Below are 14,567 nucleotides of genomic sequence, written 5' to 3' on the forward strand. Positions count from 1 at the left end.
GAACTGTTTCGCTGCCAGACAAGGCTCTGCTGATAGCAAGCCAACACCTCCTTTGGCCGCCTTTCCTTCCAGTTCTCTGCTGCCATTGACTGGAACGAATTTCAAAAATCACTGAAGTTGGACTTATATCTCCCTCACTAACTTTAAGCGTCAGCTGTCAGAGCAGCTTACCGATCACTGCAGCTGTACACAGCCCATCTGTAAATAGCCTTTCCAACCAACTACCTACCTCATCCCCATATTTGTTTTGGTTTTTCTGCTCTTTTGCACACCAGTATTTCTACTTGCACATCCTCATTTGCACATATATCACTCCAGTGTAAATTGCTAAATTGTAATTACTTCACCACTATTGGCCTATTTATTGCCTTACCTCCTTACTGCATTTGCACACACTGTATACAGATTTTTCTATTGTGTTATTGACAATATCCCATGTGTAACTCTGTGTTGTTTGTGTTGCACTGCTTTGCTTTATCTTGGCCAGGTTGCAGTTGTAAATGAGAACTTCTTCTCAACTGGCCTACCTGGTTAAATAAAGGTGAAATGAAAATAAAAAGGTGTAGCAGTGGTAAGGATTCACTCCATGGTGCTGAAAAGAATACTCTGCTTTTGGGACAGCTTTATGTAGGCCATAACAGTTTGTGGGCACCGTTTGACACCGTTACAGTGCAATTAATGTATTGTTTAGTGTTGTGTAGTGGCTTTGCTGGCATACATCTAAACAATTTTGGGGGGAGTTTGCCCAACCAATATTTGCATGCTAAAATCAGTGAATTAAACAATGGCTGGATCTCAAAAGTATAAACTCTTACATTTATTTTTCTACTACATCATACATTTATTTTTCTACTACATCATTCTGACAAAAGATAAAAGTTAAATCAATTCCCGCTCTTTTCTATTCATAAATTGAGTTTGAGTTTTCAAACAGGCCTATCCAGCCAGACAATGTTCAGATGAGGAAGAGGTTAGGAGAGGAAGCCACTCTAATATTCGATTAAGGCAGCCCCCCCTCCCGCACCTCTCTGATTCAGAGTGGTTGGGTTAAATGCGGAAGACACATTTCAGTTGAAGGCATTCAGTTGTGTAACTGACTAGGTACCTCCCTTTCCCTTACTATTGATGCTGCTGCCACAAAGTAAACACAGCCATATGACAATTCGGAGCTGCGCGCAAAGTTTGACGCACCCTCTAGTCTTGTAAGTGTCCCACCACAAGCCCGAGCTGGTATTTACCAGTAGTCAGCCAACCTGCATGCATGTATACTTGCCTTCTCCATTGTGAAGTGTGAACCCATCAAATCCTCTCTGGGAACGTACTGTATGTGCAGCGTGAATCCGCATTTGCATTATCATACGAGCTTCCTTGTGTTTCAATTTCGGATTTACTGAAACATCTGCGCGTGAGATATGCCATCCAGCAGCGAAAGTTTGGTAATACGCTATGCCAAATGAATCGTATTCAGCGGGTTTTATTTTGTGTCAGATCATTTATCATATCTCAAGCCGATAAATTGCATCACCCCAGGAATTTGGGGGGGGGGTCATGTCTTAGATGGGATACATATTGTCAAATTGACATCAAAAGTAGATTTTTAAACCCATTTCTTAACGAACCTTAACCTAAATGTCATAACCTGCTACGTTAATTATCCTAACCTGCAGCGTAAATTCTCCTAAACCTCTTCGAAAAGTAAAAACCCGTTTTGGGGAGCACATGAATGCGAATATAGGTAAATTAGTACTTGCCATAAGGTAGAATGTTTTAGCAGTGGTTGTTTTGTTATCATTCACCACACTCGATCTAGCACGAGGGGAGAGAAAGTAACGTTTCTTTTACGCTTTAATGAGTCCAGTTGTCTAGAGAATTCTAGAACAATATGGGAAGCACAGCAAATGACTCCAAGAAGAGAGACATGAAGATGACACCTAGAAAGAAGAGGACGCTTCGATTGAACATGCCTGTAAGTTTTTGTCCTCATAAATATTGAGGCTGATATTTTTCGGGAGAAATTACTACCCTATTATATTTATGCTCGATCGCGCGTGCTCTGAAGTTGGGCATATATAGATGTGGGCGGGGCTGTGGTGTGTTTCCTTCAATTTCAAAAACTGTTGTTCTCTACGATGTCTCTTTTGAATGTGTATAGTGAACAATATCTGGCATAGAACCTGTGGCATATAATCTGTGGCATATGTCATGCAGAAAATGGATAGTGTTACAACAGGTGTATCACCAAATTTCTGGTTTAAAAGAAAAACATGTTTTATTGTTACATACACCAAGCCTGCTTTTTCATTGAGTTTCCCGGCTTCTTTATGTACAGTGTAGGCTACATCACATGAACCATATATCCATGAAAATAAATTTACATTTTACAGCATGCACAAAGCCTTTGTTTATTTTCAGGGCCATTATAATAACCCATGTATAGACATCATGACATAACTCGGTAGTTAAACCAGCTTTCTCTTCCCTTCGGCTGTATATAAAAGTGTAAAATCTGTATTCCATTTGAGGTCAGGAGTCATCGTGAGTCATTCCATGTGAGTAGCTATCAGCGAAGACCAAAGGCACAGCACGTCAATCCTGTAATTATACCTTTACTGCTGATGTGATGTGATGTGACAGGTGATTATGGTTAGTAGAGGAAACACTCGGGATCATGTTTCATGATGTGAATACTAACAGACTGTAACGGCTGTCGTAGAGAGGGGACCAAAGCACAGCGTGTTGATTGCTCATGATGAATATTTATTTTAACTCAGAACACTAAAGAAAAAATAACAAAGCGAAAACAAAAGCTCACAGTTCTGTCAGGTACATAAACTAAACAGAAGACAACTACCCATCAACACAGGTGGGAAAAAAACCTACTTAAGTATGATCTCCAATTAGAGACAACGAGGGTTAGCTGCCTCTAATTGGAGATCATCCCAAAAAACAACAACATAGAAATAGAAAACTAGAACCTAAACATAGATATACAAAACATAGAAAAACACAAAACACCCCCTGTCATGCCCTGACCTACTCTACCATAGAAAATAACATCTTACTATGGTCAGGACGTGACACAGACAATCAATATTATTACTCACATCTTTATGTATACACACGCACGCACACACACATACACACACACACACACACACACACACACACACACACACACACACGCACTTACTTACGATAAGTCACTATCATCAGTAATATTGCTGTTATGCAAAATCTCAGCCCTTTAAAAGAGAGGTGACCTTCAAATCTGTGATACTGATGTTAAGGCAAATTCAAGTCATGGAACATTCTGTGATGCACCCAGGCCGTTCCTCATGGATCTCCAAACTCACCATGCATTATAAAGGAAGTGGTCACAGATAGCCGTAAACCAATGACTTGCTCGGCATCCATCTGCACTCCCTCAACAATATTTTATTATTGGAGCAAAAGAGCAGAAGGCCTGATTCCAATTTGACAAGGCTCTCTCCTCCCTCTGCCCTTGTGGTCTGTTTCTCTGTGATCTGAAATGATTGTCTCAGTAGAACTACAGTGTAATTCATGTACAGTAATGCTCTACCAAGCTCACCAGAGGGCTAGTTAGATGGAGTTATAATACAACCACCCCACTCCTTTCCGGTCCACATGAGGAGGCAGTATAGGAGGAGGGAAGAGGGCTAGTTATTGGATTAGGGAAGAGAGATTGGATTGAAATTCAGCCATGTGCTTCAGCTTTTCTTCTTCTTAGGTTGTTTCTGGACAGGGCCTATATGTGCTCCAGATCACCGAACTTTGGCCATACCCTTCAGAAAAGCTTGATGAGGTCTACAGGTACTTGTGATGTTTTTACCTGAGGTCTATGGACTGTCACACACCTGGTAGTGGAATAAGGACAAATCCTAGAATTTCATTGGTCAGGAATTATAGGTGAAGAGACAATGGATGCTTCCACCATTTTAATCAATCATCTTCCTATGTGCCACTATGCTGTTTTGATGACATGCCAAGATATATCTACGAAACCAAATGTCCTACATTCGTGGAAACAGTAAGACGCTCTGCTCTGTTCTCATGGACATGGGAAATGATTTCCTATGTGTTTGTTGTTTAGTAACAACAACAGACCATCATCCTCCATTTGAGCAGGTCTGCCTGCGTATCCCCATATCCACACTTATACACTAGGTCTACTTATTATGTTGACCAAACAAATGCAGTAGCATTGATTTTTAAGAAGTTACACATTGATTTAGTGATTCACTGTTACTTTAGGTTACCTGCCTCATATTGACTCTAATGCCATTAAGGCTGCTTGACACAAAAGACAATGTCGCTCTTGGGTTTCTGTCAATTGAACAGTATAGGTGTAAAGAATGCCCTTCTTTCTCTATCGTGCATATTCTGGGCAATCAGGCATTATACGTGACATCAGAACTGCTTAGTGGACAGTGGATCACCACACAGTGAAATCTGTCTTGCAATGGAACATGGTTTATTTTCTTTTTGTTTTCAGCTGCTGGTGATTTTAAGATAGGATCAGGCAGGGAAAGGGTTATATTTCTTAATATAAACTAGCTGGTTTGAGCCCTGAATGCTGATTGACTGACAGCCGTGGTATATTTAAACAATAAGGCAGGAGGGGTGTGGTATATGGCCAATATTCCACAGCTAAAGGCTGTTCTTATGCACGACGCAACGCGGAGTGCCTGGATACAGCCCTTAGCTGTGGTATATTGGCCATATATCACAAACCCCCGAGGTGCCTTCTTGCTATTATTAACTGGTTACCAATGTAATTACAGCATTAGAAATACATGTTTTGTCATACCCATAGTATACGGTCTGATATACCACAGCTGTCAGCCAATCAGCATTCAGGACAGGAACGACTCAGTTTATAACAGACCGTATACCATGGGTATGACAAAACATTTATTTTTATTGCTCTAATTACATTCTTAACAAGTTTATAATAGCAATAAGGTTTGTGGTATATACCAATATACCACGGCTAAGGCCTGTAATCCAGACATTCCGCGTTGCATTGTGCATAACAACAGCCCTTAGCTGTGGTATATTGGCCGTATACCACACCTCCCCAGGCCTTATTGCTTAATTAAATGTGTATTGATATGGCTTTGCACAGTGCTGATGTATTTCTGGAGTGGAGTAGCCTAGTTGTTTGGAAGAAGCATGGGTTATCTCCAATGCGTCTGGGTTGGTCAACTATCCATGTCAAGGCTACTATTGACAGACTGATAATGTAAGCCTTGTGAATGTTAGGAGACACCATTTTACATTATAGCCTGGATATACAGTACCAGTCAAAAGTTTGGACACACCTACTCATTCTAGGATTTTTGTTTATTTTTACTATTTTCTACATTGTAGAATAATAGTGGAGACATCAAAACTATGAAATAACACATATGGAATCATGTAGTAACCAAAAAAGTGTTAAATATATCAAGATATATTTGAGATTAATAGCCACCCTTTGCCTTGATGGCAGCTTTGCACACTCTTGGCATTTTGACTGTACATTTTGATGTGCATTCCTCCGTTTTCTCCTGTCAATATTCTATTGAAAGGAAAGAATGAGTTCTAATAGAATAAACTCAAGTCTGCATGAATGTACACATTTGCATGTCTTATGATACACTTCTCTCAGTCATGGCCATTTCCATGTAAAGGACCCATGAGCAACAACGTGAAGTTCATAGGAGTATGTCTAATTGGGTGTCAAATGAATGCTAAGAGTCTATATTTTTGAGAAATTAAGGCATATATACATTTCCCACCATTTTCCCTCATAGATATTTGAAATAAGCAAAGGCTTTGATTTCTGGTCAAACAGATGGAAAGGGGGTCTTATAAAACATCTACCAGAGAGTCTTAAAATGTATTAGAAATACATGAAAACACAGCAATGTTCAAGTGAAGACCCCTGCCAACTATACTGAACAAAATATCAATGCAACATGCAACAATTTCAACGATTTTACTGAGTTACAGTTCATATAAAGAAGTCAGTCAACTGAAATAAATAAATTAGGCCCTAATCTATGGATTTCACATGACTGGGCAGGGGCGCAGCATGGGTGGTTCTGGGAGGGCATAAGCCTACCCACTTGGGAGCCAGGCCCACCCACTGGGGAGGGGCTTTATTACAGACAGAAATACTCCTCAGCACCCCCCATCTCCCCTCTCAGACGATCCCACAGGTGAAGATGCCGGATTTGGAGGTCCTTGGCTGGCGTGGTTACACGTGGTCTGCGGTTGAGGCCGGTTGGATGTACTGCCAAATTCTGTAAAACAACGTTGGAGGCAGGTTACGGTAGATCAATTAACATTTAGTTCTCTGGCAACAGCTCTGGTGGACATTCCTGCAGTCAGCATGCCAATTGCACGCTCCCTCAAAACTTGGCATTGTGTTGATGACAAAACTGCACATTTTAGAGTGGCCTTTTATTGTCCCCAGCACAAGGTGCACCAGTGTAATGATCACACTGTTTAATCAACTTCTTGATATGCCACACCTGTCAGGTGGATGGATTAACAGGGATGTAAACACATTTGTGCACAAACATTGAGAGAAATAAGCTTTTTGTGCTTATGGAACATTTCTGGGATCTTTTATTTCAGCTCATGAAACATGGGACCAACACTTTCATGGCAACAATAATCACGTCTCTTCTGTTCTATTGTGTCCAAACAATAGGCTGGTGCAGTGTTAATGGCTGGGCCTCTGTTCACCAATAGACACCTAGAGAGAGGGGGTGCAAACTACAACAGAGGCATGGCCAAATCTCAGTGTGCAATTGAGATTATTGTCCACATCACCTGTGGCACTGTGTGTGCGATAATGAGCATAGAAGAGTTTCCAGACAATGTGTGTTACTATGAAACATACTGTATAGGAACGTGTTGGCCAGATTGGGGAACTACTTGTGGAAATTTGGAATGGTGTAATATTGTTTTTGGTTTTCTTTGCATTAGAAAACATTTGACTGCACCTAGAGGTCGACCGATTATGATTTTTCAACGCCAATACCGATTATTGGAGGACCAAAAAAAGCCAGTACCGATTAAATCGGCTGATTTTTATATATATTTGTAATAATGACAATTACAACAATACTGAATGAACACTTTTATTTTAACTTAATATAATACAAAATACAACCAATGTAGTCTCAAATAAATAATGAAACATGTTCAATTTGGTTTAAATAATGCAAAAACAAAGTGTTGGAGAAGAAAGTAAAAGTGCAATATGTGCCATGTAAAAAAGCTAACATTAAAGTTCCTTGCTCAGAACATGAGAACATATGAAAGCTGGTGGTTCCTTTTTAACATGATTCTTCAATATTCCCAGTTAAGAAGTTTTAGGTTGTAGTAATATAGGAATGTTTCTCTATTCCATTTGTATTTCATATACCTTTGACTATTGGATGTTCTTATAGGCACTATAGTATTGCCAGCCTAGTCTCTGGAGTTGATAGGCTTGAAGTCATAAACATCGCTGTGCTTCAAGCATTGCGAAGAGCTGCTGGCAAACACAGGAAAGTGCTGTTTGAATGAATGCTTACGAGCCTGCTGCTGCCTACCACCGCTCAGTCAGACTGCTCTATCAAATCGTAGACTTAATTATAATATACAAAACACACAGAAATACAAGCCTTAGGTCATTAATATGGTCAAATCCGGAAACTATTATTTCGAAAACAAAATGTTTATTATTTCAGTGAAATACGGAACCAATCCAGATTTTGTCAAACGGAAGGCAACCCTATGTCTAAATATTGCTGTTACACTGCACAACCTTAAATGTTATGTCATAATTATTTAAAATTCTGGCAAATGAATTACGTTCTTTGTTAGGAAATGTCACAGGCCGGCTCATAGTCTGTGGCAAAAATGAGAGGACAACAACCGGTATAGGCCAATTCAAAAAGTTCTTTATTATCAAACAAAACTATTAATTCTAAACAAAGAAAAAAGGAATGAGGTGTGGAAATGTCATAATGTAAGGTGTATGTAGGGTGCATGGATGCGTGAATATGTGTGTGTAAACATGACTGAATGGAAAGTAAATAAACCAACAAAGGAACAAACAAAACAGGATCATACCTGGAGGAGCAGGGAGAGAGAGAGCAAGCCAAGCGAGCCAGACGACAGAGAGGTTAGTGGAGCAGTTTGTTAAATACCCTGAGCCCAGGTGGCTCCAATCACACCAGCTGCAATCACTAACGACCCTCCTCTGCCTGCAGGGGGAACCGCCCCTGCACTGCAGAGGAGGAGCCGTGACAGAAAAAAGGTCTTCACACAGTTCGCAACGAGTTAGGCGGCCCAAACTGCTGCATATACCCTGACTCTGCTTGCACTGAACGCAAGAGAAGCGCCACAATTTCCCTAGTTAATATTGCCTACTAACATGAATTTCTTTTAACTAAATATGCAGGTTTTAAAAAAGATACTTGTGTATTGATTGTAAGAAAGGCATTGATGTTTATGGTGAGGTTCATTGATGCAACGATTGTGCTTTTTTCGCACCGCATTGATTATATGCAACGCAGGACAAGCTAGTTAAACTAGTAATATCATCAACCATGTGTAGTTTGATTGTTTTTTATAAGATAAGTGTAATGCTAGCTAGCAACTTGCCTTGGCTCCTTGCTGCACTCGCGTAACAGGTGGTCAGCCTGCCACGCAGTTTCCTCATGGATTGCAATGTAATCGGCCATAATCGCCGTCCAAAAATGCCGATTACCGATTGTTATGAAAGCTTGAAATCGTCCCTAATTAATCGGTCGGTGAATCTACTAAATTACTCACAATAAACGTTGACAAAAAACATAACAATTATTTTAAGAATTATACATACAGAACTCCTTTATGCAATCGCGGTGTCAGATTTAAAAATAGCTTTTCGGTGAAAGCACATTTTGCAATATTCTGAGTACATAGCCCGGCCATCATGCCTAGCTAATTTGACACCCACCAAGTTTGGCCCTCACCAAACTCAGATTTACTATAAGAAAAATTGGATTACCTTTGCTGTTCTTTGTCAGAATGCACTCCCAGGACTTCTACTTCAACAACAAATGTTGTTTTGGTTCGAAATAATCCATAGTTATATTGAAATAGCTCCGTTTTGTTCGTGCATTGAGGTCACTATCCGAAGGGTGACGCGCGGGCGCATTTCGTGACAAAAAAATTCAAAATATTCCATTACCGTACTTTGAAGCATGTCAAACGCTTTAAAATCAATTTTTATGCAATTTTTCTCGTAAAATAGTGATAATATTCCAACCGGGCGACGTTGTATTTGTTCAAACACTGAAAGAAAAACATGGAGTCGTCTCGTGCACGCGTGCTCCAGTGTCATTGTTCTCAGCAGGACCACTCACAAAATCTCCTGCTGTTTTTTCGCCCAGAGACTGGAGAGCTCTCATTCCACTTTCTGGCGCCTTCTGAGAGCCAATGAAAGCCTTAGAAAATGTCACGTTACAGCAGAGATGCTGTATTTTTGATAGAGATGCCCTAGAAGGAGAACAAATTGTCAGACAGGGCACTTCCTGTATAGAATCTTCTCAGGTTTTGGACTGCCATATGAGTTCTGTTATACTCACAGACACCATTCAAACAGTTTTAGAAACTTTAGAGTGTTTTCTATCCAAATCTACTAATTATATGCATATTCTCGTTTCTGGGCAGGAGTAGTAACCAGATTAAATCGGGTACGTTTTTTCATCCGGCCGTGAAAATACTGCCCCCTATCCCAAACAGGGTTAATATTTTATCAACGTTTATGATGAGTATTTTTGTAAATTGTTGTGCTGATTCACCGGGCAGTATTGGAGGCAAAATACTTTCTGAACATCACGCGCCAATGTAAAAGGCTGTTTTTGGATATAAATATCAACTTGATCGAACAAAAAATGCATGTATTGTGTAACATGATGTCCCAGGTGTGTCATCTGATGAAGATCGTCAAAGGTTAGTGCATAATTTTAGCTGAATTTCTGGTATTTATGATGCCTGTCCTTGCTAGGAAAATGGCTGTGTGGTTTTTCTTGTGTTGGAACTGTCCTAACATAATCTAACTTTATGCTTTCGCCGTAAAGCCTTTTTGAAATCGGACAACGTGGTTACATTAAGGAGACGTGTATCTTTAAAATGGTGTAAAATAGTCGTATGTTTGAGAACTTTGAATTATGACATTTTGTGGTTTTGAATTTGGCGCTCTGATTTTTCACTGGCTGTTGAATAGTGTGAACCGTGGGCAGCATCCCACCTGCCAAAGAGAGGTTAAATAGTACCCGCAAAACACCAGTCTCAACGTCAACAGTGAAGAGGTGACTCCGGGATGCTGGCCTTCTCGGCAGAGTTGCAAAGAAAAAACATATCTCAGACTGGCCAATAAAAATAAAAGATTAAGATGGGGGAAAAAACACAGACACTGGACAGAGGATGTCTACACATTAACAATGTCTACACTGTATTTCTGATCAATTTGTGTGATTTTCTTTAAAAAACAAGGACATTTCTAAGTGACCCCAAACTTTTGAACAGTAGTGTAGAATCATTTGTTTTTTCTTCCAGATGTTAGCCATAATATGATGCAAATGGTATATACTGTATATGACTTTCTCATTGTGTTTTGGATCCATAATTTCTAGTCTGTGGTATGTTATTAACGTAATGTGCTTGAATGTTTTTTAGTTTTTTTACAGACCAGCCAGCTAATTGGTAGTGTAGTCTGTTGCTGGTAGCATTGCATGCATTGATTACATGCATGATAATAGAATGTCCTTACATGACGACATAAGTAACATGTCAAATGGAAGATATTGAGATCTCTGGATTGGACAATTAGTTATTATAGCCTATGGCCTATTGGACTAATTGGAAATAATATTTTATGTTGTCATGTTGTAGAGGTAAAAACCCAGGTCAAGGTTGTGCCATTTTTGCTTAGCATGAAGAATTTGACATGAAATCCCAATGGAGATGCATGTATCTTGTTTGTCCTCAGCAAAGATTCCCATACATGTGTAAATAATTGTATGAACACAACAAGATTCAACAACTGAGACATAAACTGAACAAGTTCCACAGACATGTGACTATCAGAAATTGAATAATGTGGGCGTTACGAGAAAAACGGAGGTCCGGATCTACTTGATCTGCAGGAGGGCACACAACTCTTTCATGAGGCGGGACATAAACTCTGTACCTTGGTCTGTCAGGATCTCGTTCGGGATACCCACCCGGCTAAAGAGGTGGAACAGCTCCCGGGCGATTCCCTTGGATACTGATGCCCGTAGGGGAATGGCCTCGGGATACCGGGTGGCATAGTCTACTATTACCAAGAAGTACCTGTGTCCTCGAAGTCTTTACCAGGGGTCCAACTATGTCCATGGCGATGCGTTCAAAGGGCACCCCGATGATCGGCAGGGGGACCAGAGGGTTTCGGAAGTGTGCTTTCAGGGCAGTGAGTTGACACTCCAGCAGCTGCGACAGTAGTCTTCCACGGCCCTCCTCATCCCGGGCCAGTGGAACCGGGCGGCGATCCATTCCCGGGTCTTCTCCATTCCCAGGTGTGCCTCCAACAGGTGGGGGGCACACCCCCAACAGGTGGGTGTGGGCCAGCTGAAGAACGGTTCCTACGTACCGTCGGGGCAGCAACAATACCTCTCAAAGTTCCCCCTGTTGGCGCGACACCTGATACAAAAGGTTATTCTTAATTTGGAAATGGGGGTATCGCCAGTCACTCTCCCCCGGAAGTAGCTGTCCATCCACCGCTATCACTTGGGCAGCGGCAGCTTTCAAATTCGGATCCTCCCACTGGGCCGTCCCAAATTGCCCCATCAGTTGGCCCGCAGCGGGGGTCTCGACTGGCCCCTCGAAATTGAGGATGGGGAGGCTGGACTCCTCCTCCAGGGGTTCCCTAGGGGGTTCGGGTTCCGGCGCCCCCTCCGACTCCGGAGCCGTAGACACCTGCTGGTTAACCGGTTGCTTCCGGGCCGCACAGGCTATTATTCGTCACCGCTCTCTTCTTCTGCCGGCTCGTACCTTCTTCCTCAACTCGTGCCCCCATAAGGCTGTGAACAGTGGACAATCCTGTCCTACTAGGAGATGTACCAGCAACTCTGGCACTGCACCCACCGTCATCTGGCAGCTCCCTTGTGGCGTCATGATTGGTCCATACGGTGGGATACTGCTTTGTGTCACCGTGAACACAGGAAATGGACATCTCCCTACCCCTTTTGGTCTCCTGGTTAAGCAGGCTCGTGGTTATGAGCGTAACCATACTTCCGGAGTCCAATAGTGCTTCTGTGTCGTGTCCCTCCACCGGGACCATGGGTGCAGTTGATTCGGGGTGCGCCCAACAGGAGGTAGTATAGTTCACAATTCCAGGCAATGTGCCCCCGGGCGCCACACTGAAAACACCTCCTTTGGTCTCCATCTATCTGGGGTCGTCGGGGACGGATCGGCCCTACCCCAGCTGTTTCTCTATGGGTTTGCGGTCCTTTGGCCCTGCCGACTGTCGGTTCGGGGTACCCCGCGGTGGGGCTGTCCTTCCGTCCCCTCGGACGGGTCGCCGATTCGTCCGGGCTCCAAATCAGCAGGGCCTGCATGTTATGATGCGTCTCCACTGCTTCCAGGAGGCCCTCCAAGGTCTGGGGCGTGCATAGACTCGCTGCCCTCTTCATGTCATAGGGCAGCGCCCGTAAGAAGCGATCCAGGACCACTTTGTCGAGGATGGAGAGGGTGGATACATCGGTTAGGAGCCACCCCCTGGTGACGCGCAGTAGGTCGCTCATCTGTGCTCGGGGGGATGCGTTGGCTACGAACCTCCAGTCGTGGAACCGTTGAGCCCGATGGGCCAGGCTGTTCCCGTAGCGGCTGAGTATCTCCCGTTTGAGTTCGTCGTAATTAGCCGCCTGTTCGTCGTTCAGGTCCCAATATGCCTTTTGGGCCTTCCCCGAGAGGAACGGGGCCAACAGACTGGCCCACTTCGGCCTTGGCCATCCTTCCCGTAGAGCTGTCCATTCAAACGTACAGAGGTATGTTTCAACATTATCGTCTTCCGTTAGTTTGAGTAAAAACTGGTTGGGATGTGGTTCAGGAGACGCTCCTCTTTGCAACTTCCTGATTTCCTCAATGAGGCGGATGTTTTGTAATCGCTGTTCCTCCAGCGTTCGTTCCTGATCCGCCTGTTGTGCTTGTTGGACCCGGACGAACTGAGCTATCAACTCGTCCATGCTGATGCTGCGTAAACGTCAACCCTGATCTGACCACATTATCAGGTTGCCTGCATTCTCCACCACTTGTGGCAGACCAGGGGGTTTGATCAAGACGTTTACCCAGATCAGACACGGACAGAGAAGGACTAGCTCAGTTTCAAGGGTGTTTATTTAACCTGTTGAGGACAGACGTTCCGCTAGCGGAACACCGTTCCCCTAGCCAACAGCCAATAGCATCGCACAGCACGAAATACAAAACCAACTAAAATACCAAAATTCAATTTTCTCAAACAATCAACTATTTTACACCATTTTAAAGATAAGACTCTTGTTAATCTAACCACCTTGTCCGATTTCGAAAAGGCTTTACAGCGAAAGCAAAACATTAGATTATGTTTGGAGAGTACGTAGACACAAATAATCACACAGCCATTTTCCAAGCAAGCATATATGTCACATAAACCCAAACCACAGCTAAATGCAGCACTAACCTTTGATGATCTTCATCAGATGACACTCCTAGGACATTATGTTATACAATACATGCATGTTTTGTTCAATCAAGTTCATATTTATATTAAAAAACAGCTTTTTACATTAGCATGTGATGTTCAGAACTAGCATACCCACTGAAAACTTCCAGTGAATTTACTAAATTACAAACAATAAAGGTTGACAAAATACATAACAATTATTTTAAGAATTATAGATACAGAACTCCTTTATGCAATCGCTATGTCCGATTTTAAAATAGCTTTTCGGCGAAAGCACATTTTGCAATATTCTGAGTACATAGCTCGGCTATCACGGCTAGCTATTTTGACATCCGCCAACTTCAGGGTCACCTAAACTCAGAATTACTATTAGATAAATTGGATTACCTTTGCTGTTCTTCGTCAGAATGCACTCCCAGGACTTCTACTTCAACAACAAATGTTGTTTTGGTTCGAAATAATCCATAGTTATATCCAAATACCTCCGTTTTGTTTGTGCGTTCAGGTCACTATCCGAAGGGTAACGCGTGAGTGCATTTCGTGACAAAAGATTTCAAAATATTCCATTACCGTACTTTGAAGCATGTCAAACGCTTTAAAATCAAAATGTTTATGCTATTTTTCTCGTAAAATAGCGATAATATTCCAACCGGGCAACGTTGTATTCATTCAAAGAGAGAAAGAAAAACATGGCGAGTTCTCGTGACCGCGCATCTCCAGTCTCAGTGTCCCCAGGCTGACCACTTACAAACTCTGCTCCTATACTTTGCCCAGAGACAGCAGACACCCCATTCCACTTTCTGGCGGCTTTAGAGAG

General features: G+C 42.3%; 1 protein-coding gene across 3 annotated transcripts in view; it reads left to right on the forward strand.

The window, feature by feature from the left end:
* Nucleotides 1–1,395: 1,395 nt before the first annotated feature.
* prkag2a (protein kinase, AMP-activated, gamma 2 non-catalytic subunit a) overlaps nt 1,396–14,567 on the forward strand; it is a 157,431-nt gene continuing 144,259 nt past the window's right edge. For 2 of the 3 annotated variants that reach the window (XM_045702715.1, XM_014159648.2), the window contains exon 1: nt 1,396–1,966. In XM_045702715.1, the coding sequence (XP_045558671.1) occupies nt 1,883–1,966 (84 nt within the window). In that variant the 5' untranslated portion in view covers nt 1,396–1,882. The remainder of the gene's footprint in view (nt 1,967–14,567) is intronic. The other variant, XM_014159651.2, reaches the window with a different exon arrangement.

The sequence above is a fragment of the Salmo salar genome, chromosome ssa19 (genome assembly GCF_905237065.1).
Source record: "Salmo salar chromosome ssa19, Ssal_v3.1, whole genome shotgun sequence".
Taxonomy (NCBI): Eukaryota; Metazoa; Chordata; class Actinopteri; order Salmoniformes; family Salmonidae; genus Salmo; species Salmo salar.